The sequence below is a fragment of the Lithobates pipiens genome, unplaced genomic scaffold, assembly GCF_037356315.1.
Source record: "Lithobates pipiens isolate NorthernLeopardFrog02 unplaced genomic scaffold, aLitPip1_a1.2 Scaffold_16, whole genome shotgun sequence".
Lineage (NCBI taxonomy): Eukaryota > Metazoa > Chordata > Amphibia > Anura > Ranidae > Lithobates > Lithobates pipiens.
In genome coordinates, this window is record NW_027507748.1 from 445,129,579 (window position 1) to 445,155,472 (window position 25,894).

Consider the following 25,894-nt stretch of genomic DNA (forward strand, 5'->3'; position numbering starts at 1 on the left):
TTTTGTTAAATCAGTCTTTACCCATACCGTATTCTACAAGAAAAGGATATTTACAATTTATAATACAAATTAACATATTTAAACAATGCAGACCTCCAAATGGATTTAGTTTACTCTAAATTTGTAGAAGTCAGAAAGCATTCGCGTGAAGTTCCATCCCAAGGCCAATGACAACACATAGAGCAGTATAAGGGCTGCAAAGGGGTAAAGAAGAATCACTGTGTTTTTCAAAAACGGCAGCGCTGGAGAGGGGGAAAAAAAAAAAAAAGATGATTAGGGAAACGATAGTTACGATAGAAACGAAAGAAGTTGCATGTTATAGCAGCTAAAATGCAACTCTCAAAACCAAATGTATATTGCTTACAGGCCAACTATTTGTATCAAATTGGAACTACCACTCTAGGTCCACATCTCTGCAGCTGATTATCGAGCGAAAAATCTTGTGCGTTTCAGGCCTGCAGAAAAAAAATGCTGCACTTTAGCAGACACGAGAGGGTGCCATTCATTTTTAATGGCACCCAGTGCATCGGCAACTGCAGCACGTTTTCATGCACCAAACCACATGAGGCCGCAGCACCGTGCGGTTTGGTGCGACAATTTAAAAAAAAAAATATTTATTTCGAAAGATTCGTCGTTTCTGTGGGTAGAGAAGCCCACTGAAATGAATGGGCTTCCCTGCATACAGAATACAGCTACACAGGTGTGAACAGAGCATTAGAGAGCAAATCACATGACAAGTAATATCACTGCATGCTCCACCAGATAACAAATATGTACATATTTTACACACATTAAGGCAAACAGCTAAATATACAGACAAAATACATATTTCATCATTTTTTTTATTTTATTTTTTACATATTTCAAGGAACTGTATTATCTGAAAAATAATTTGTTTTTCTGTGCATCCAGTTCTGAGATGTACACAGTTTTTCAACACAATACAGCCCTGTTTGGCATGACAGAAGACCTGGTTTAGTTTTCAGTTTAATTCAACAACATTTATAGATCTCCTCCCCACCCCTACTTTGCAATATGACAGCAAAAGGAGTAGCAGCAGACTGACAAGCTCATCTCTGCACTGCTACACAACTGACTGGCTTTCTGTGCTTTTTCAGTCTGAGTGCTGCTGCACAAGGAGGTGGCAAGAGGCTGATATCAGGTCAAATCAGGTACTTGCATGCTAGCATTAAAACAAAATACATTTAGGGATGTACTGGACTCTGGAATAAGAAAGACTGTCTAAACAAAAGGCAAGCATATTATAACTTGAATCTTGGGAGCACTTTGTATATTTCCTCCTGATTTGTCAAGTACTCCAATGTGAAACTTTGCCTCTATGCAGAAGCTTCCTGAATAGTGTCTTGTCTCTGTCCCCTCCGGAAGCTTTCTGCAGTCAGCTTATAATGGGTGAACCTGCTGGACTGCTCCCATAGCTCTGCTCTCTGCACAGGATATGTACAGCACAGTGATTAAGTCTCTGCTACTTTTACAAGTTACGGGGTTTGCAAAATCATTCAGTGCATACAAAGTGGATCTATATAGTTTGTGTTAAATGAGGAAATCATTTAAATAAAAGCTTTTGTGCCTAGCATCCAGCTTTAAAGCTTGTTAAATAACAGATGCATAGGGGGGGATTTACTAAAACTGGAGAGTGCAGAATCTGGTGCAGCAGTACATAGCAACCAGTCAGCTTCTAACTCCAGCTTGTTCATTTAAGCTTTGACAATAAAACCTGGAAGCAGATTGGTTTATATACAGAGCTACACCAGATTTTGCACTCTCCAGTTTTTGTAAATCTCCCCCAAAATGTCATACTTTTTTGTGTAAGTTTATCAAGTGAATAATAAATATAATACTGCAAAATGAAGCAACCACTAAGACAACAAGTCATTATTTTATCAGCTATACCATAAAATCTGACTGGTTGCTATTAGTGACTGTACTTTGCACACTGTCGCAGCCCTTTGCCTATCCTTATTCAGCAAATAACGGACTCTTGTATTATGACAAGAGTCCATTATACATTTTAAATGAATGCAAGTCTTTAAAATCCTCTATTTTGCTAAAAATACATATACATTTAAAAAAGGCACAGTTGTTGGAACTTTGTCAGGCTAAAATCTGATTTAAAGTGTTTGTAACCCTAAAACAATAAAAAATAAATCCCATTACTTTAAGCATGGTAAACAGCACAGTGCTTGTGCGGTGTAATTTGTCCCATTGTATGATGTAAAATACCTGGTTGATCCTGCCTGATACTGTGTCCCCCTGTGTGTGGCTGCTGATCCATGATACCATAGTCATTTTACGTGCCTCCGTCATCCCGCTGTGTTCAGGGTCTCTCCCCCTCCCTCCTTGCCTGTCTGTTCCTAATCTACGAGCCATCTCCTTGCCACCCCCCTCCCTTATTTGGCCACTATTACATGTGTCTGTAAAGTTAGTTACTACAATTACTGGCAGCCCCTCTGTAATAACAAGATATACTGCGCAGTGTCTGTTTTTTTTTAAATTATGCAGCTAAATACCTTCTCTTACATCGCCGGGGTACGGTCATGTGATGTCAGAGGGGAATCTCCCACTGTAGTGCCTAGATCGGCGAAGGAGAGCAGCAGGTGATCACGTGACAGAGGGGCTACCAGTAACTTAACAACCACTTTAAAGTGGAACGTTTAAACTATATGTGAACCCTCAACTTGTAAAACAACCCATTCAGTTTAATATAGAAATGAAAGGCAAAACACTATTTAGAAAACATGTTCTCAGCTGCATAAGAGTTAGGGGGAGGAGAAACAGCAGAACACTGGTCTTCCCAGTGATTGGCTGTGCAGGGGGTGTGTCAGCACAAATCCGAACATGATGGAGAACATTTCTCAGCACAGCCAGAAAACTGACCATGCTGGGATGGGTGTGCTCTCATGCCTAATTTTGCCAGTTTGTAATAGATAAGCAGAGTGACTGGCAAGAAAACCAAGGATTTCACACAAAGGAAGCAATACAAAAAGAACAGGATACTTTTTCATACAAGTATATGGTACAAGAGGCACATTTTAGGAATATGAAATATTGTGTTGACATTAATTTTTTAAAATTTTACATCATGTGAATGGCCAGGTGAGTGTGTTGCTTACACAGACACAGAGCAATAGAAGGTGGCCTGGTCTTATGATCTCAAGAGTGGTTTGAGGAACAAAACAGCAAGTCTGAGGTGTTGACTTGGCCTCCACATTCATCAGACATTAATCCAATCATGCATCTGTGGGATGTACTGGAAAACCAAGTCCAATCCATGGAGGCCCCACCTCACAACCTACAGGACATGTAAGATCTGCTACTGATGGCTCGGTGCCAGATACCACGGCATACCTTCACAGAGTCTATGCCTCGATGGGTTATGGTAGGTGGTCATAATGCTTTGGCTGGATAGGGTTGTGTGTGTGTGTGTGTGTGTGTGTGTGTGTGTGTCTATATATATATATACACACATACATATACACACACACACACACACACACACGAATGAGAACACAAAAACTTTTCTTTCACTCATGGTTAGTGTTTGGCTGAAGCCATTTATTATCAATCAACTGTGTTTGCGCTTTTTAAATCATAATCACACAGAAACTGCCCAAATGACTCTGATCAAAAGTTTACATACCCTGGTGATTTTGGCCTGATAACATGCACAGAAGTTGACACAAAGGGGTTTGAATGGCTATTAAAAGGTATCCATCATCACCTGTGATCTACTTGCTTGTAATTAGTGTGTGTGTGTGTGTGTGTGTGTGTGTGTATATATAAAAGGTCAATGAGTTTCTGGACTCCTGACAGACCCTTGCATCTTTCATCCAGTGCTGCACTGACGTTTCTGGATTCTGAGTCATGGGGAAAGCAAAAGAATTGTCAAAGGATCTGCAGGAAAGGTAGTTGAACTGAATAAAACAGGAAAGGCATTTAAAAAGATATCCAAGGAATTGAGAATGCCAATCAACAGTGTTCAAACTCTAATCAAGAAGTTAAGGAGGGTTCTGTTGAAACCAAACCACGGTCAGGTAGATCAACTAAAATTCAGCCAAAACTGCCAGGAAAATGGTTTGGGATGCAAAGAAAAACCCACAAATAACTTCAGGTAAAATACAGGACTCTCTGAAAACATGTAGTACGACTGTTTCAAGATGCACAATAAGGAGGCACTTGAAGAAAGATGGGCTGCATGGTCGAGTCGCCAGAAGAAAGCCATTACTATGCCAATGCCACAAAGCATAGGTGTGCCGAATGTGCCTGGGCACACCCTAATCACCCCCCATGCATCACTGGCAGAGCTTCAGGGGTCACAATGGCAACCCTGCTCATATATACATACACGCACGTGTGTTTGAGGTTTGGGGTGCACACCCTAAAGCAATAGGCTGCGCACACCACAAAGTATCCCGCTTACAATACACCAAACAGCACAGAGACAAGCCTCAAACCTTCTGGCACAAAGTCATTTGGAGTGATAAGACCAAAATTTTGCTTTTTGACCACAACCATAAACGCTACATTTAGAGAGGAGTCAAAAAATCCTGGAGGAACATTTGCATTCATCAGCCAGGAAACTTTGCATGGGACGTACTTGGACATTCCAACATGACAATGATCCAAAACACAAGGCCAAGTTGATCTGTGATTGGCTACAGCAGAATAAATTGAAGGTTCTGGAGTGGTCATCTCAGTCTCCTGACCTCAGTATCACAGAGCCACTCTGAGGAGATCTAAAAACCTGCAGTTCATGCAAGACGTGGACAGCAAGTGGAGGCTTTTTGCCAAGAGGAATTGGCAGCTTTACCATCTGAGAACATAAAGAGCCTCATCCACAAATACCACAAAATACTTCAAACTGTCATTGATGTGAAAGGGGCAATACACAGCTAGCAAGAACTGGGGTGGGTAAACTTTTGTTCAGGGTCATTTGGGTAGTTTCTGTTGTCATTATGATTTAAAAAGAGTAAACACATTTGACAGTTGATTGATAATAAATGGCTTCAACCAAACACTAACCATGAGTGAAAGAAAAGTTGTGTTATTCATATTCTCTGAAAAATGGCCAAGAAATCCAATTCTGCCAGGGTATGTAAACTTATGAGCACAACTGTGTGTATAATATATATATATATATATATATATATATATATATATATATATATATATACACATATACACATATACACACACACACACACACACACATATATACACACGCATGCACTATAATATAAATATATATATATATATATATATATATATACACACACACACACACACACGCACTATATTATATATATACACGCACACACATACATTTTCTTTTTAATTAAGGAGTACATCTGGGCACTTATACAAGATGCCAGAGCTTACCACTATATCCAAGGAATGTAATATAGATGTAATACCCAATCGCAATCAGCCAAAATGTGTTCCCCAAAAGGTATCCAATGAAATAATCCGAAATGACAACTGCAAAAAAGAAAAAAAGGAAATTATAAATGTAATCCTAAAAAAATTAGACTGCTTTGGAAAACACTCGGGTACCACTTTACTAAAAATTGAAATAAAAGGGGTTTTGTGTATTATATTTACATTTTAATATAGAAACATAACGGCTAGTCTTCATGTTTTCCAAAGTGGTGCTCACAATCAATCCATCAGGGACCCATTTGATTCTTACAGCTCTGCCAACATACTTTCTATTGTTCAGCAGTATTAAATGCCCTGAAGCTACAGAAGCTCTCAACTGAGATGTTATAGTATGTTTTTTCCGGTCCCTGACAGCTATCCAAGTAAGAAGCCATGGTTCACCAACGGATCAAGCTATCCATCCACCAACATGCATTTAAAAAATACCATCAGGAAAGGGGAATTAATTCAGAATGCACGAAAAACAAATTCTTGCAGGAACTAGTACGTTTATCTTTTAATGGAAACCTGTGCTTACAGAAATATGCCATCTTCTACTTCTGACCTTACCTTTTTAAAATGTAAGATGTCTGGCTGTATGGTAATTCTTAAAATCGCCATTTTACAGGCATCAGTTGGGTCAGCATTATCAAATAATATATTTCTTGGAATGAATAAAAAGCTACTTTTCCACAGCTTCCTGCATATGTCACATGGTCACTGGGTGTTAATTATTGCTGCAGGAAGTCTGTTTTCAATACAGCAGTGAGGTTGAAAATAACTCAAAACTCCGTAGCCCTTCTGACATATAGAGGCCTTTCCTGTACAGGCTACCCACTGCTCTACAGCCAAAATTTCATGCCGTGTGAATGCCCAAGGTCTGACCCATACTTAGCTCAGGGTATGTATCAGAGAGATTAGCAGTAGTGTTGTGCAGCAATGATGGCCTCCATATTCCTATATCCCAGGTGTACTTTAAATCATTCCTTAAAGTAAAAATATTTCTTATTCTAAAAGAAGGATTTCAGCTAAACTTGGTTTTACCCAACTTTGCATAGCAGAAACATCAAACTAATTTACACTTTTGAGCAACACATTGTCAAAAAAAACAAAAAAACATAAAGCCAGATGCTTTAGGGATTTTCCTTACCTTTAATAAAAAACAACTGGATAAAATGCAGGATAACCAGAAGTGGGTAAAAGGCATTCAAGTGCACATCCATCGCATAGCCCCATTCCACATCACAGTCTCTTCCTTGATGTTTTATCATGTATTTGTTAGAAATGAACCTGCAAAATAACACAGAGAAGAAAACACGTATTTATCACAAATAAGGCAAATACTCAACATTTTGCTTTTGCTGCTATGGCTTGCTTAGCTACGGTCAGAAAAATGAACACAACACTACTTTAAAGGTGGCCAACTACTTGTAAGGGGATGTACTGTAATATGTTTGCACCCAGACAGCTCCAAAGATGAAAATATACTGCCAAGAGTTGCATGAAAAAGGTATGATTATCATAAAAACTTTTACTGCAGCAGCTTTGAAATGTCACCTAAATGTGCCCCCGGACTTAAATGAAACAGTGCTCATGCCTTGGCAACTTATCTATATATTCTAGCTATATTTACCTGGCTGCTGGTGACCATGCTATCTTTGGAGAATTCTCGGCTGGTCTTTTGCTGCCCTTACTCTATTTCTAACCTCTTTTCTTTCCTGTGGTTTTTATACTGCATTATTGGTCTTTTTCATTCTCTCTCTCTTTCTATGTTGCTTTTCTATCTTGTTGTAATGGTAGCCCATCTTTGGTACTTGATAAATAATTTAGCACGATATCATATCATGAGCTTTTAATGAAGCAGGTCTTTAACAAACACTACCGATGAGGTGGTACCATTTCACCGGATATCTATATTATCAGTTTTGTTTGATTATTATGTTGAATTATATGTTGCATACTGCATACATCTTTTATTGATCTAATCTTTCTGCAAAGAGTTCCACGTGACACCCCACAAAGATGTTCTTCTATGTAACTTATACACACATGTACCATTATTTTGGTCTACTTCTGGATTGTCTAGTTATCTTCTTTTTGTAAACTCAACAAATTGAACAAGGAAATTTCACCTAAATGATAACCATTTTTTACATACTATGTGTTACATACATTTGTACAATGTCCTAATGCAGCGGTGAATAACATACCACATAAGGGTTGAAAAAAGTAACCCAACACCGACACAGTCAATAAACACAATCCAAAGAAGAAGCTTGAGCATCTCGAAAAATCCCATGTGTAGAACAACTCCAAACATAATAGTGGAGACTAGAATAGGAAGATGAAAACATACAAAGGTTACAAATTGCGAACATGCTATATAAAAGACCATGTCCTCTAAATTTTATCCCACACTAGTGAATTCCCCATCCTGACATAAAAACACTTTTTCTTATGAAAGCATAAACTCATCTCATCAACCTCAAACTTAAAGTGTAAATAAACTTGCTGATGCTCAGTGCTTTTGGCATATATTTATCCATCGCTACCACTGACATCTTTGTCTGGTCTTTTTCTGGGTTTTAAGTCTTTGGTCATCTTGATAGACCAGGCTGGGATGGCGTAACTTCCATGTATGGGTGCAGGAGTTAATTTACCTTGGCACCAAGACATGTTGTGATTGTAAGCTGCACATGTGGGGCTCCATGTACACTGAGATGAAACATTGCTTAAAGGCAGAAGAACAACTTTTATTCAAGACTTACAGTGTCTCACTTTAATGGTCAATGAGTTCTTAGCAGGTCAAGCAAAAAACATTTAATTTTACCTATATCTGCACTCTACATTATAACTGTATTGGCTAGTGCAAAAGCAGGATGTGACAGCTGTACTAACTTTTATTTGGCAGCAGTCACCTGCACACATACATTACACAAATCACAGACAAGAGCAGAATTTGTTTTAAACGCAAACCTCTGTTGAGATAAATAAGCAACTGTTAATATGAGCGCTGTAATTATAAAGTGAAAGAACACACCATATGTGCTAAAATAGGCATCAGTAGGACACAGGGTAGGGTCTCTGGATATGTACTGATTTTGGGAATGTCAGAATTTGCATATTAAATGCAGGCAGGTCCTAATGGCTGTGCTTATAGAATTTACTGCCACCTTACCAAGCCTAAATTAATGTAAGACAGAGAGGAAAAATCCCTGGTGCCACACATCCATGGAGTCCTATGGTGGTGTGGGTATGAGCAAGACAGCCTCAGCCTAGGCTCCCACCAGGCCATGCCCCCAACACAATTAACTCCGCCTCCAAAAGCTGAGTCATGGGGATTAATGTAAATCACTTCTTTTTCTAAATACACAATTATTTTAACTCCTTCCAGTCCACATACGTTTTTATATATATATAAAACATTTCCCAGTATGTTGTCCTGAGAATGCGTTTATAAGTGGGTGACTCTCAATCCTAGCAGTCATGGACAGCTAGGTTGCCCACTGATGATTGAAAAACAGCATTGTTTCCAATCACGTGATCACTTTGTCAGCTATGACATTGTGCCAGTCAGTTGTGTGTCAGTGTTCATATACTTACAAGGATCATGCTGGTAGATGGAGTGTCAGTCTTCTGATATCCTTTCATTGTCCAGTCATAGGGTGGGGAAGAGACAAGACCTGTAAGTGTTGCTTAGCCACTTCTTTGAGTGAGGATATCTGAATGATGCCTGCAGCTGCAGGCATCATTCAGATATCCTCTTTTTCGGCCGGCAATTCCCTGCATCATAAGAACATCATAGTGGCAGTTTAGGCACCTGATCATTCTTAAAGGCGGCGGGAGGGGACATTATTAGCTTGCCCGTGCAATCAACGAGCCAGAGAATGAATCGGTCAATGCCTACCTCATCACTATGTTACGATCACGGAAATGGAGCAGTTTAAAGATGAAAGTACGAGGTGGTGCTCCCTGGGGCCCCCTAGTGGAAGTTATACGGTGAGCTTGCTCTGCAGGAAAAAATGGTGAAAAGCGAGCATAAGGAAGCAGCTATTGTAGTAGATGCTCAACAAAGGTGGTGGGGTCAGCACCCTCAGGGAGGCCCAGAATGCGCAAATTGTTTCTCCTGTTGTGGCTTTTGGCATCTTCCAGACAAGCTTCCAATGCCTTAACCTTAGTCTTTAGGGTATACAGATCAGCCACATGGTCACGTACCGTGTCTTCGGTCTGGGAGAACTCAGTCACCTGGCCACAGAAGGAATCAAAAACCTTGCGGATAAATTCCATATTAGCCTGTATGTGGTCCACCTTATTGGTCAGGGTCGTGATCGCCTGCATAAAGTCCGCCGCTGGCAGGCAGCAGTTCAGGCTCCCCAGACTGAGTCGCCATGCAGGTAGAGGCTGTAGGCAAGGCCGTGGCCTTACCCGCATTGCGACGGGATTTTGCCTGCGATCTTCGCCCACGCATACCCCTGAGGTAACACTGAGGCCGGGGGGAAACAGGCCGGTCATTATAGGTAGGTCTGCACCCGATAAAAGCTGAGATAGAAGCCGGTCCCCGGGAGCTCAGACAGTACATGTCTGCTCCCACGCCATCCTGGACACGCCCTCGTTAGGTATCTATTTACGCGGCATAAAATCAGCTTTCACAATATACAAAAAAATTGTTCTAACTTTACTGTTTTTTTTTTTTTTTTTATCTATAAGACAGTCCCCCCCCCCCCCAAAAAAAAAGAAAGAGTTTGAAAAATTTCTGCGCAAATACCGTGTGACGTAAAAAGTTGCAACCACCACCATTCCATTTCCTAGAGTCTCTGCTAAAAAAAACATATATAATGTTTGGGGGTTCTGAGTAATTTTCTAGCAAAAGAATTAGGATTTTTACATGTAGGAGAGAAGTGCCAGAATAGCCTTGGTATGGAAGTGGTTAAAGAGCATCTTCAGTCCCCCCCTAAAAAAAATAAAAAAAGTCAGCAGCTACAAATACTGTAACTGCTGACTTTTAATAAAAAAGATACTGTCAAGGGATCCAGCAGCATCGTCACCCAGGCCAGTTCTTCACCAGTCTTCGGGTCCCCGGTGTCAGTGGGTTTACTTTGGTAAGCCAGGTGTCACTTTCTGTGGCTTCACGGGTGGCTTCCAACTGTGCATGCATGAGCTGTGCTGCACTTTGAGTCTTCTGGGACCTGTGACACGTGTAACAGAAAATTGTGGGAAAAAAGGGGTGGGGCACAAATTCCTGCTTGGAAGTGGGAGCAGGTACCTAGCAAAACTAGGTACCTGCTCCCCAAAACAATAATGTCCTAAAGTGGAAAGGAGGCTGAAAAGTGAATCTTCCTCTTTTGGGTGAAGTTCTGCTTTAACTGCCAGATGTCAGAACTGGATGGGCAGAAAACAAATACTTTGGCAGGTAAAATATCACACATCTGTATATTACTGCTGTCTAGGAATATATTTAGTGATCTGCCTGTTGTTCACCCTTAACATAAACCAAGAAGCAAAGCCTAGGATATGATTCACCCTCTGATTGATGTCGTACCCATATAAAATACACATAAACACCTTAAAAAGCTAAGACACCTTATTTGAATGTACCAACATCCATAAATGAAAATTCAACAAACATACTTCAAGATAGAAATTTTAAGGTACCACACCAATTACAGCATAATAAAGACAATTTAAAATCGATCATTTTTAAATAATATCTTGTAAAATCACAGCATTTTTAGATTAATATTTGATGAAAATGCTGTGATTTTGCTTAAAAAAAAATTGTCAAAAATTATCCCTTTTAGAACTGTCTGTAATATGCAGTGTTTGATAACGGTAGCTTAACCACTTGCCGCCCGCCCTATAGGCAATTGACGGCTGCAAAGTGGTTTCATAATCCTGACCGGACATCATATGACGTGATCAGGATTATGAGCCGCTGCGCGCCCCCGGGGGCGCGCATCGCGGCGATCGTTGTTGCGGGGTGTCAGTCTGACACCCGGCAACTACGATCTCGGTAAAGAGTCTCCGACGGAGACTCTTTACCACGTGATCAGCCGTGTCCAATCACGGCTGATCACAGTGTAAATGGGAAGAGCCGGTGATCGGCTTTCCCTCACTCGCGTCTGTCAGACGCGAGTAGAGGAGAGCCGATCGGCTGCTCCTCTGACAGGGGGGGTCTGTGCTGATCGATTATCAGCACAGCCCCCCCGAGGATGCCCACACTGGACCACCAGGGACGCCACCAGACCACCAGGGAAAAGGTAATCCTCCCTAGACCACCAGGGATGCCAATCAGCACAATGGATGCCAATCAGTGCCCATAATGGATGCCAATCAGTGCCCACAATGGGCATCACTGATTGGCATGCATTATTGTTTGGCACTGATTGGCATCCATTACTATAGTATAACACCAATGCCGCCTATGAGTGCCCACCTGTGCCGCCTATGAGTGCCCACCTGTGCCGCCTATGAGTGCCCACCTGTGCCGCCTATCAGTGCCCACCTGTGCCGTCTATCAGTGCCCACCCGTGCCCATCTGTGCCGCCTATCCATGCCCATCTGTGCCGCCTATCCATGCCCATCTGTGCCGCCTATCCATGCCCATCTGTGCCGCCCATCCATGCCCATCTGTGCCAGCTATCAGTGCCAATTTGTGCCACCTATCAGTGTCCATCCGTGTCGCCCATCCGTGTCGCCCCATCCGTGCCGCCTATCAGTGTCCATCAATGCCACCTCATCAGTGCCACTTCATTGGTGCCCATCAGTGCCGCCTTATCAGTGCCCATCAGTGTAGCCCCATCAGTGCCCATCAGTGAAGGAGAAAACGTACTTATTTACAAAGTTTTGAAACTAAAACAAAAAAAAACAATTTTTTTTTTTTAATTTTCGGTATTTTTTTTATTTGTAGCGCAAAAAATAAAAACCATAGAGGTGATCAAATACCACCAAAAGAAAGCTCTATTTGTGGGAAAAAAATGATAAAAATTTCATTTGGGTACAGTGTAGCATGACCGCGCAATTGTCATTCAAAGTGCGACAGCGCTGAAAGCTCAAAATTGGTCTGGGCAGGAAGGTGTTTAAGTGCCCTGTATTGAAGTGGTTAAAAGTCTTATCTAGTACTACTTCTAGTACAACATTTAGCATCAGCGTCATCACACAGCTACTCCGGCCCATACATGCTTTTTAAAAGACTGTTGTACGTAATCAATGTGTGCAAATAACCTACCACACAGCCATATGCTTAACAGGACCAGGAATGCTGGATCATCTCTTGCCCACTGATCTTTGGTTTGTTTCCGGTACTGGAAATTTCTGTAGACTCTCTGAGGTGAGGTAAAAAGATAGAGCATCTGCCATATGGCAAATTCAAAGTCCATATGCCTGAAGTGAAAGATTCTCCGGAGATACTTATACCTCTTGGCCCCAGCAGTGTGTCTTGCTGCATCCCGAGAACCTAGGGTGCCATTGCTCAGTGCCCGGGAATTCACAGATGTGGTGGGCAGCATTTCGTGCTGTGAATTGATGGTCTTACATAAAGCCTGCAAGAAAAAAAAAAGTAAAGATTTACATTTGTATTATTAAGCTTCCAATGTGCCTCATTGTGAAGTTATATCAATGTCAGAAGATGACTAAATGTATCACCCAAGTGTTGTGCTGCCTAGTAGAAGGTCAGGCTGCCCCTGTGGGGGAGATTTATAAAGTACAGGGGGTCCCTTACTTACAAACGACTCCTACTTACAAACGGAGGGAGATAACAGGAAGTAAGAGGAAATTTACCTCTAGGAAGGGAAATTCTCTCCTGTAAGAATTAAAGTGGTTCTGCACCTAAAAAAAAAAAAATATATTAAAAGCCAGCCGCTACTAATATTGCAGCTGCTGACTTTTAATAAAATCACACTTACCTGTCCCAGGGTCCAGCGATGTCGGCGGCAGATGACTAGCGATCGCTCGTCTCGCTGCTGCCCCCACCGCCATCCTCTGTCAGGGAATCGGGAAGTGAAACATTGCGGCTTCACTGCCTGGTTCCCTACTGCGCATGCGCGAGTCGCGCTGCGCGTCTCTTCTGGTCCCCCGCTGTGTCCTGGGAACTGTGTGTTTCCCAGAACACAACGGGGGGGGGGGGGGCGGGGAGTCTGCGGCGGTCTGCCCGGAGGTGGGTGCAGATACCTGGATTATCCAGGCAACTGCACCCCCCTCCCCCCTGAAAGGTGCCGATTGTGGCACCGGAGGGGGGGAGGGATCAGATTAGCGGAACTTCCCCTTTAGGGTGAAGAACCGCTTTAATATGGGAAAAAGGTGTCTCCACTGATGCTTTATCACCAATCCTTGTTTCCCTAACAGCCCAAAATTTTCAAAATCCAATTATCATTGGGACAGAAAGGGAGGTGAAATCTTCTTTACAGGGGCACAGACAGCTAAACAAATGTTACAGGGGTGATAACCCTTCCCTATGTTATCCAAAAAGCTTAAAAATAGATTTTTTTGGCTGGAGCTACACTTAAAAAAATTTACCTGCTCAGACTTACAAACAGATTAAACTTAAGAACAAACCTACAGTCCCTAGCTTGTTTGTAACCCGGGGACCCCCTGTACATCTCTGCAAGATATCAGCATAGCTAAAAAACAGTTCTGTGCACTAGTCTGAGGGACAAGCTCCACCCAATACATTATGTCGGGAATTACTTCTTCAAAGTAGTAACACATATGATGTAACTTGTCCCCCAGAGTAGTGCACAGAACAGATGATCCCGTCTCACCAGCCCCAACACGTCCTGTGTTGATACCTGAGCTGCCAGCCGGAGAATGCAGTGAGTGGCGAGTCGCAAGTGGTATCTCTCTCTGTGTAATGATAATAGGATTTTTAAAACAGTTTACCTGTAAAATCCTTTTCTTTGAAGTACATCATGGGACACTGAGCCATAGTAGTTACAATGTGGGTTATAGGCCACCTTTAGGTGATGGACACTGGCACGCCCTAAATTAAAAAGTGCACTCCCTATATAACCCCTCCCACTGGTGGGAGTACCTCAGTTTTGTAGCAAAGCAAAACTCGTGTATACTAAAGGAGGGAGGGACCTCTGTGTCCCGTGATGTACTTCAAAGAAAAGGATTTTACAGCTAAGCTGTTATAAAAATCCTATTTTCTTATCGTACATCACAGGACGCAGAACCATAGTAGTTACTATGTGGGATGTGCCATAGAAATGGCAACTGAAGGGAGGGAGACAATAAAAGCAGGGCACCAAAAGACTAGAGGACTCATACTGCAACCTGCAGTACACTGCGCCCAAAGGCAATATCCTCATGATCTTTTACATCTACTTGATAGAATTTGGTAAATGTATAGACTGAAGACCAAGTTGCAGCCTTGTAGATCTGAGCCATGGAGGCTTGGTGATACACTGTCCAAGAAGCACTAACAGCCCTGGAGAAGTGCGCTTTAATATGAACAATCACATGACAAATCCATTTAGAAATAGTAGATTTCGATGCTGCCTGTCCTCTTTTAGGACTGTCTGGTAACACAAACAAAACATCTGTTTTATGAATCTGAGCGGACACTTTTAACAGACTTTGACTGCTCTCACCACGTGAAGAGAATGTAGCTATCTTTCTTCCACAGAACAAGGTTCTGGAAAAAATTAAGGCAGAACAAAATCCTGGTTTAAATGAAAAAACTATACTACCTTCAGTAGGAATTCAGGATGAGGCCGCAATACAACCTCATCCTAATGAATAAACCAATATGGCTCATTACAAGAAAGAGCAGGCAACTCTGATACTCTTCCTGCAGAAGATATGGCAACCAAGAAAATTATTTGTCCTCGTCAAGAAGACTAAGGGAATATCTTGTATTGGCTCAACAGGCTGCTTCTGTAAAGCCAACAGGACTAAATTTAAGTCCCAAGGGTTCAGTAGCGACCTGACTGGAAGATTAATCTGTGTTACCCCCTGAAAAATAAATAAATAAATAAATAAAGCCAACATCTGGCCTTGATAGTACTCAAGGCCAGCTTCATTTCTAATCCTACCTGTAGGAATTCAAGGATCCTACTTATTACATATTTCCTGGGGTGCCAACCCCTGGATTCACACCAGGAGACATATGCCTTCCAGATTCTATAGTATACGATTCTGGAGGCCGGCTTCCTAGTATTAACCAAGTAGAAACTACTGAAGCTAACAGCCCACGATTTTTTAGAATGTGGATCTCAATAGCCAAACCGCTACATTTAGCATTTGTAAGGTAGGATGGAATACCGGACCTTGTGAGAGAAGGTCTGGCCATAGCGGTAGGGTCCAAGGGTCCCCTACCGCCATTTTTATGATCTCGGCAAACCAAGATCTCCTGGGCCACGATGGGGCCACAAGAATCACCTCCTTCCCTTCTTGCATGATCCCGCGAGAAGGCGTGGAAGCAGAACAGGAGGGAACGCATAGATCAGTGAAAAACTGATCGTACGGAAAAACCAAGGCATCTATTCCATATGCCATCGGCTCCCTTGACCTTGACACAAAGTTGTCGATCTTGTTGTTGAACCTGGATGCAAACAAATCCACGTCCGGAACGCCCCATTTTTGGCATAATGACAGAAAGATGTCGAGGTGAAGGGACCATTCTCCCGGGAACAATTGTTGGCGACTCAAATAGTTTGCCTGCCAATTCCCTATCACTGGAATGAAAATTGCTGATAGGCAAGGAATGTTGTTTTCCCAAGGTAGAAAATGATTCACCTCTCTCTGGGCTGCACGACTTCTCATGCCCCCTTTGTGATTGATATAGGCCACAGCTGTGGCATTTGTCAGATTGGATCCTGACAGGACAATTCCGTAGTCTGAGCGTCCAGGACTCCAGGGCCAGGTGTACTGCCCGAATCTCTAGAATATTGATGGGCAAGGTCATCTCTGATTTGGACCATTTCCCCTGGACAGACACTTCTTCCAGGACTGCACCCCAGCCCAGAAGGCTGGCATCTGTTGTTACCACTTTCCAGGTAACTAGTAGAAAGGATTTTCCTTTTTGAACATTCTTGGATATCAACCACCAATTGGGGTTCTGACGCACTTTGGGGGATAAACGCATTGGGAAGTCCAGAGCTTGGACCTTCTTGTTCCAAGTTGACAGGATACTGTTTTACAGCAGTCTTGAATGAAACTGCACATAAGAAACGGCCTCGAAAGAAACCACCATCTTTCCCAACAATTTCATGCAAAGTCGAACAGAAGGATTCTTCTTTGTTTTTATCAACTGAATCAGTTCCCTTATAGAACTGATCCTTTTCTGGGGCAAAAACACCCTCTTCTGAGCTGTATCTATGATCAGCCCCAAGTACTGCAATCTCCTTGATGGTTTTAAGGAGCATTTTTCTAGGTTGAGAATCCAACCTAGGTATTCCAGGTTGCTGACTGTGGTGACCAAACTTTGGTTTTAGGCGGACTACCAATTGATCTATCAAGAGTAAATAATCTAAGTAGGCTGATATTGTTATACCTTGAGCCCCTAACCTGGTTAAAGGAGGAGCCAGGACCTTTGTAAACATTTGAGGTGCAGTAGCTAGACCGAAGGCAGAGCTACAAACTGGAAATAAAGATTTTCTACCTCAAAGCGTAGAAATTTCTGGTGAACAGGGAAAAATCGGCACATGAACAAAAACATTCTTGATGTCGATTGACACCAGAAATTCTCCCCCTTGTAGGATGGAGACTACTGATCGGATTGACTCCATGCGAAAAGAACGGTATTCAAAAACCGGTTTAGATCTTTGAGATCCAAAATGGATCGGACATCTCTGTTGGCATAGTTTTGGAAAAGGTTTGAATAACAACCCTAATCCTTGCTCTTCCATGGAGACCACCGATATCACTCTTTGAGACAAGGGATGATCCATAGCTAGACAGAGAGACTGGAATCCTCTGAACTCTAGTTTGTAACCTAGAGAAATTGAGGAAGCCATCCATCTGTCTTGACATTGTTCCTGCCAGACCCTTGAAAACTGTAGAAGCTTTGCCCCCACTTGAGCGAGCGGGGATGCCCCTTCATAAAAAGGCTTTAGTATTTAGTTTGGTGGGTTTCCTCCTGTGACGGATCCGATCCCACACTCTGATTGAGTGCTTCCGTCAGTATATCCTGCTTCCTCCAATCTGACTATCAAAGAGATATATTCTTATAGTTGCATTGAATACAAGTCTAGCTGAAAATAGCTTGTAGAATCTTGAAACATTCGGAAAACGGCATAGGGTAGCTTTTTGCCGGCCGCTGGAGCTTCCATGTTGAACATAACTGACGCTCCTTGGTCCCGCTGGAGTTCAGCCATTTGTAGCTGGGACACCTCTCGTAAAACTTCACTTATAACCTCCTGCGGGGGGTGAGTACCATAAAAGGCCAGTCACCACTGGACGTCACGTTGGAACTCTGTCGCCTCTGAGGTATGTGCTGGTAGGTTACTGGCCTGGTCGATCTCCCTTAGTTCGGTGATGAGAGTCACTTTGGATTTATTGCTGGAGACTTTTCCATGGGCATCCAAGAGATCCTTCAAGGTGCTGCGCTTGAGTCTGGCGTAGTAATGTTCCATCCGCTGTTAGAAGCAGGGGGTCCCGGTGGTGGTTTGGGGTGTGCCTAGGCAAGAAGAAGCATCCCACAGCTTTCCACCAATGTGACGGATCCGATCCCACCGCTGCCACCAATGTGACGGAACCGATCCCACACTCCGATTGAGTGCTTCCGTCAGTATACCGCTTCCTAAGTCTGAATATAGAGATCAGATATTCCAACCGCTCCCAAGCGCAAAACAAGACGAGACTTGCTTAGTGCTAACATGGACTCCTCTATTAGAACCAAAATGCCAAGTATTTATAATACAGTAGAAGACTAAAACCTAACCTAATTAGCATGAGCTAATTATCTAAATAAACACTCAGACTAGTTGACTGAGGGATAAGACTTTTCGGTTCCTAGCTCACTAACAATTCAATTGCAGGTTAATTAGCACAAACAACAATAGGTGAAATACTCTTTAGAATCTGTGTCAAGCCACACTAGACTCATTTACATTATACAAGATACAGACAGGTGGCTGGAGGTGATATTAGCATCTAAGCCCCTGTACACACGGTCGGAGATTTCCACAACCAAATCCGTCGGATTTTGCTCGTCGGATCTTGTCCGAAACTGTTGCATACACACGGTTGAACAAAGTTGGTGAAAAATCCGATCTTTCAGAACGTGATGAGGTAATTTCGTTACGATGGGACTACATTCAGGCTAGTAGCCAATAGCTTTGATGTAGGAATTTGATCTGAGCATGCGTGGCACTTGGTCCGATCAAAATTCTCTACACATGATCGAAGCATGTCCGATCGGACCAGTTGGTCGGGAAATATTTCCAAGATGTTGGAAAATTGGGTCCGACGGATATTCCAACGGAATCAGTCCGATGAATACCACACACAGTCGGATTATCCGACGACAAGGTCTGATAGGACACATTCCGACGGATTCTCCGACCGTGTGTTCAAGGGCTAAGAGTTTGTGTCCCAATAGTGTGATTCAGTCTATTGCTAACATGGCATTTACATATCCAGAGTCTGTGTGTCTTGGGGGGACATGGACCCCGGACATACAGCTCACAAAGAGTACCGTTACCCCAAATGCGAGGGCCCATAATCGCAAGGCAAGAGGCTCGCATCCAGTCCCCTCCAAGAGCCTCAGTCCCAGCTAGGTCTGTCACACCTCCCCAGGTCTTCTTTAGGCCCTGGGACTAACCCTGAGGTTTACCTCTTGAACCTGACGGTGGAGGCCATCATGACTGCCTGGAGGCTGATGGCCCTGGCACTGGAGAAGAAGCACATTTTAAAAGAAAAAATGCTTAAACTTATTTTTAACCGGTAAAAGGGAACTTTTCCCATTAGAAATTCTTTGCATATGCCTATCCAGATTGTCTCCAAATAACCATTCACCATTAGGGATGAGCTCAGGCGTGTTCGCATGGAACACATGCAGAGCCCGCCAGGAAGTCGGCACAGCGCTGCGCTAATCACAGGCAGTGAGACATTTCCCAGATGCGCGGGTGCAGAGATCGGGCAATGTCTCACTGCCTGTGATTAGTGCAGCGCTGCGCTGACTTCCTGGCAGGCTCTGCACATGTTCCATGCGACCACACTCCTGAGCTCATCCCTATTCACCATGAAATGGGAAATTGGCCAAGAGCTTTTGCTTGGCGTTTTGGCTGACCAATTTCTCAACCATAGGATTCTATGCACATGTACCAGCCCTAACATGAGCCGTGAGGCCTGGAGAATAGAATCTTTCACAGCGTCTACTGTAAAACACAACACTTCCGATACCCCAGCCAAATCTTGGGCCTGCTGATCAGGAATAATCCTGAGTATCTCCATAAACTGATCCTTTAAGGACTGAGATACTGTGATCGCTGCTAGCACAGGCTGAACCTGTGAGCGAAATATAGCTTTTAAAAAGGAATTCCAACTTCTTATATGATGGATCCTTTAGCATATGAGCGTTGTCTACTGGACAAGTCCGGTACAGAGGATATAGCAGCGCTGCAAATCCACAATTCTTATAGAACTTTTCCTCCATAGGATAAAGTATTGAAAACTTTTTTTGGAGGAAAAAACTGTTTATCTGGGTGCTCCCACTCAGAATACATCATGCTTTTCTTATCCATTCATGGCTAAAAAAGCTTAACAGATTGAGGAGGCTTTAGTGAACCCAAACCAGAAGTGGGCTCATCGATTGACTGCGCTTATTGGCAGTAAAAATGTGGAGCGGAACAATTCAGTGAGAGACTTTCCTGTGAACCTGATCCTTTCGTATTAGGTTCTACGACCACATCAGCCTCTTCCTGGTCCCTTGAGAGAAATTCATCATCTTTTGTCCCTTGTTCCTCAGCATGAGGGTCCTGAGCAATATACAGGGACCTGTTATGCTTAGTCCCACTCTGGGATACGATTAAAGCATCAATTTCTTGCTTCAAACTTAGAATGGTTGGAGAAAAACTCATTAGTCATATATAGAGGGGCTGTAATGCTAAAAGCAGCTACAACCCTTGCCTCTCCTGATGGCTCATTCTGACCAGCCAGATTACTCTCAGGGGAGAATGACCTCTTTTTTGAGATGGGTCTAGGCCCCCTAGTGACTATAGTCTTTCTAGAGCCCTTTTTTTGAGTCAATTTTAACCTTTCTTCTGACCATAGTCCAATGCACAAAGCAGAGGTACTACCAGAAGTAATAAAGGTGTAAAAAAATACTGCGCTGTGAAAAGATGTGTTCTACCCAGCTGCCAACACTACTGAAGACTACACAGTAACATACAAAAATTAAAACAAAAAAGTGTGGCGCTTAGGTGGCAACAAACCACATGAACCAGTAAGGCACTAATTCAAGCAAAGAAAATGACATACACTTCAAAAAAAAGAAATTATGTGTAAATTCCGTTGTATATTAAGAGATCTTACTCCCAGGTGGAAGAGTGCATGAACCTCATGCACACAAAAGATTAAGGTAAATAAAATTAATTTAACATATACAGTCCATCAAGTGAACATCTAACAGTCCTTGAAATGTGTAATATCAATCACAATTCCAAACTTGAGGTGACGTGAAAAAAGGTGAAATTCAACTTCTGATGTGTAGAATAATACCACCACCACCGTGATAAAGAAGGGGAGAGGAGGCTTACCAAATGACGTGGACTCAGAGGAAGGCTTACGCCTCTCGAGTCATATGGGCCTGTAGGTAAGCAAACCAGATAATCGTAGATCTAGTATGTAATCTCCCGCAAGTCTTCAGGTCATGAAATCATCCGTAGCGATCCTCCTATAGTGCTCATCCCACGAAAATAGGGGGCTCAGGTATCAAAGACCATGGAAGTAGAAAACTAGCATAGCATGATACCGTTTTAACATCCAATTTATTAAAAAATAATAATAAAATTACACTCACATTTGGTTCAATCGTAATAACAGTCAGAAAGTAGCGATGTCTGTAAGGGGGTCCACCCGACGCGTTTCAACTAAACAGCCGTCCCCAGAGGCCTTAATACCAAAAAGTACTGGATCCCAGGGTCCAGCTCTCTAAAAAGAGAAGCGTTACAGGCAAGACCTTGTTTCTTTGGATACAAGGCCCAGGTACTATTCAATTTGGCCAAAAAGACACTTTGAATGGATCCGGCTGCATGGCTAGCCCCAGCAAGGATTGCTCCAGTGGAGGTCAGCACAGCACATCTTTACTCGTGACCAACATCTTAGAAAATGGAGAAAAAACTGAGGTACCAGTGGGAGGGTTTATACAGGGAGTGCACTTTTTAATTTAGAGCGTGCCAGCGTCAATCACCTGAAGGTGGCCCATAACCCACATAGTAACTACTATGGCTCTGTGTCCCGTGATGTGCGATAAGAAATGATGTTCTGCAATCACTTAATATTTACTGTGCAAGTGCGGTTTTAAGATTTTTAATAAAAGGAGACCTAGTTTTATACAAAGAGCACTATTGGATCTTTATATTTATCCTTTCACGAGCTGCATTTAACTTTCCTGGGAGCTGGATATAGGGGAGGTTAACATATAAGGAGCCATTTTTTATTTTTATGTGGATCCCAGCCATTTAAAACAAAACACATGCAGTGAGACCTTTTATAATTTAAAGGTCCACAGTATAAGGTAAGCGACCATCCTTTACTTATTGGTAGAATTCTTTTATGATCATGGTGGTTCTTTCATGGTGAATTTAGATTGAAGATTGATCACACAGAAGACTTTTTTTTTTCACTATGTTGATTTGCACAGTTTGCAGTTTGAACTGACACATGATTGGAATTATTACCGAATTTAATGTTTGAATATTATCATCACAAGTATTGTTTCTATTTACACTAATTTTGTATTTATTCATTTTGAGTGCACTTTATGACATTTGGTAGCACAACATTTTATTCTGGCATTATATAATATTTAATAAACTCAGAATGAAAGAAATAATTCCTATGTGCAAAAGTGATGACCTGCGTTTACCCAGTACAGAAAAATGCAGGTCACTGCAGATAGTGTGAATGAGCACTTAATGTTAAAATGCATAACAGGAAGTTAGCACCCCATGCCACTTAGGCTGGATTCACACCTATGCATTTTTAGTGCTTTTTGCATTTTGCAGATTTGCACTACAGTCCATTTAACATTGTTTCCTATGGAACACGTTCCGTATTGCAAATCTGCAAAGTACAAAAAGCACAAAAAATGCATAGGTGTGAATCCAGCCTTAGTGAATGAGTCACATTAAAGGGGAAGTCCACTGAAAATGTATATTTTTCTCTTTGATAAATGCTGGGAAGTTTCTCATCATTCTGGGGAACTTCCTTGGTGGGATCTCCTGTATCTGCAAACCTGATTTAGTAATTATGCACGGATCCAACACTCCCTGATCGACTTTTTAAATTTATGCTATAGAAAAGTATAGATAATACTATGGCAGAGGGTAATTGCTGTTGGAGAGCACCATTAGAAACCTGAGGGTGACTCAACCCTTCAGACAATACCTATAACTGAAATGCCACTATTTAGTAGTTGGCAATGGTGATATTAGCACACATTTATTGTGTTTTTTTAAATAATAATACAGACTGAACATGAATGAAGGCATTAATAAAATAACATCCCATTGAGCACTACTAAGCTTAAAAACACAAACTAAAAACAATAGGTAAGAATCTCAAAAACTGTCTTAACGTTAAAAAGACAAACAAAACATCTTATTACAAGGCTTAGAATCATATATGTGTAGACTGCTGAAGGCCTAAGTTACTTTTGTATGCATCATCTATAGTAACGGGAACAACAAATTATGCAAACAGCACAGAATGATGCACAAAGATACAAAGAACTGTAATGTAAAGCATGCAACATTGTTGGACAGATCACAATAAAATGTTTTATTTTATATATTTTTGGTTTTATTTATGTTTTTTTTTTTTTTATTATTATTATTAGAGGTCAGGTGATTGCAACTTGTTCCTTCCTTTTCTGACAAGGATGTATATAGGTTCCATCTAACTCCCAACTTACAGCTTTGGGGTAGTTAAGTTAAAGCATAGTTGTCATAACAAAAGGAAGGGTGGGTGGGGGTTGACCATTTCCGACCTGCTTCTAAAAATCCTAGTTATTGCACTGCATCTGATTTTAATCATTTTGAGTCACAGACCCAGAACAAGCCTGATGTAAATAAGTGTAAGACTGTTTTTTTTTTTTTAATGTATGCATGGTTAATAATTTTTTTTTGGATAGGTTGCCGAAGGGCTCGATCCCCTATCATTTTATTTTTATTTGTGCAGAACAAATGTAAGGCTCTGGGAATGTTCAAACAAGTTCAAAAGCTTTGGCAAGGCAGCTCCTCTCACAGCAAAGCTTCCTCCAATGAGCACTCAACAGCAGCTCGTACCGCAGAAATATAGAAAGGATGACGGAGAAAACAGTACGCACACAAATCTATATTAGAACTAAGGATGAGCTCCAGCGTGTTCGCACACTCCACATACAGAGCCCGCCAGGAAGTCGGCGCAGCGCTAATCACAGGCAGTGAGACATTGTCCCGATGCATGGCTGCAGAGATCAAAAAGAAAGAGAGGTCAGCTCTCTTTCTTTTTTTCCCAATAAAATGATGTACTGTACAACATTAATGATTAATTCTGTGATAATTTGCTTTTGGTTGTTAATTATTATATATTATTTGTTACGTTCTGTATAGATATCCTCCTGAAGAAGTGGCTTTGTCCTGCGAAACTAGTAGAGGAGACCCCCATGCGCCCTTGATTTGAATTCCTATCTGTGGAGAATTCGTCAAAGACGCTTCTATCGTGATATGCATTTATTTGTATTTTAATGGAGTGATGTGTATCCTTTTTTTCCTTTTTGTTTTCTTATATGTTTATTAAACAAGATGAAACTTTAAATGTTAAATGTAATGGTACCGATATAGTCCAACTTTTTGGGCTGGGACTGTCTAGAGGATTAGCATGAGCAACTATCCCTAGCAATCTCATACCAATTCTTTTCCTAATACTATGACTTGTGGATGATGGTACTTCATTGGTTATTTATACTAACTAGAGGTGATGCTCCTAACTTGTGAACCATAAGTGAAGGAGAAAACTTACCTATTTACAAAATTTTTATAACAAAAACAAAGATTTTTTTTTTTTTTTTTAATTGTATTTTTTTATTTGTTCAGCTAAAAATAAAAACGGCAGAGGTGATCAAATACCACCAAAAGAAAGCTCTATTTGTGGGAACAAAATGATAGTTTGGGTACAGTGTAGCATGACCACGCAATTGTCATTTGAAAAGCGACAGCTCTGAAAATTGGCCTGGGCAGGAAGGTGCGAAAGTGGCCTGTATTGAAGTGGTTAAAAGATAATTTATACAAATCTAAAAATAAATAAAAATATAAAACTACAACCTGTCCTTTTTCTTCAGTGCACAAAACAACAGCACGCTGGTATGAATTGAAACTGGATAATTGTCACATCTTTGCATTGGGACTGCTTTGGGCAACACTCACCTACCCATGCGGTGTGCATGGACACTAATGCCCTGATTACTACAGTAGCTTGTATCCTAATGATACAAGAGCCCAACCCCCCCTACGACACATCAAACAACATGTCTGTGGTGTTTATAGCAACCAACACAGAGCAATAGAAAATCTGACCTGAGAAAATGTCTCCCAGCAATCTACATGAGCCATGTACAGAGGAAGGGAACTCCCCAACCCCTCCATACTGTGTATGAGTGAATAGCAGCAACCTATCACATCTCTGCTCACCTATGTACCCCGAATCTTCCGCAGCTTCCGGTAACACAACCCAGAACACGTAGTGACTGCTGACGTCACCGACCCGGAAGTTTCCACATGTCGCGGGTAATTCTGGGAAGTGTAGCCCGAACAGTTCATCGGTGTAGTGTCACATTTTGCTGCCTATCACAGGATGCTGCAGAAGTGACGTTGCCGCCAGAAATGGAGTACTGCGCATGCGCGATGCGTTACAAACACTCGCGCCGTGCGTTCCAACATAGTTTCGGCACTACAGTTAAGCGAAACCATCACATAATGTTACGGAAGTGATGTTACACACAACACAAACACTGGGCCGTACGTTACAACACTAATACTTCCCTTGTTACCTAGTAGGTTTTGCATTGCTGGGACTTGTACTGCCTATCCTGAGCTACATGCTTCAATGTTCAGTGTCATCCTTATCCCCGAGCTTCAATTTTCAGTGTCCTCATCCCTATCCCCGAGCTTCAATGAAGCATGTAGCTCAGGATAGGCACTACAAGTGCCAGCAATGCAAAACCTACTAGGTAACAAGGGAAGTATTAGTGTTGTAACGTACGGCCCAGTGTTTGTGTTGTGTGTAACATCACTTCCGTAACATTATGTGATGGTTT

At 41.9% G+C, this 25,894-nt stretch overlaps 1 protein-coding gene across 2 annotated transcripts; it reads right to left on the reverse strand.

The window, feature by feature from the left end:
- Positions 1–25,423, reverse strand: UNC50 (unc-50 inner nuclear membrane RNA binding protein). 2 transcript variants are annotated; one of them, XM_077482748.1, is made up of 6 exons: positions 25,269–25,423; positions 12,662–12,974; positions 7,647–7,767; positions 6,587–6,726; positions 5,398–5,496; positions 1–242 (listed from the first exon to the last, which is right to left on the reverse strand). In XM_077482748.1, the coding sequence occupies exons 2-6, from the start codon at positions 12,939–12,941 to the stop codon at positions 106–108; spliced, it is 777 nt and encodes a 258-aa protein (XP_077338874.1). In that variant the 5' UTR covers positions 12,942–12,974; positions 25,269–25,423; the 3' UTR covers positions 1–105. The 2 variants fall into 2 exon arrangements, with proteins under 2 accessions (XP_077338874.1, XP_077338873.1); XM_077482747.1 differs by having other exon boundaries at positions 25,155–25,286.
- Between the last annotated feature and the right edge of the window lie 471 nt (positions 25,424–25,894).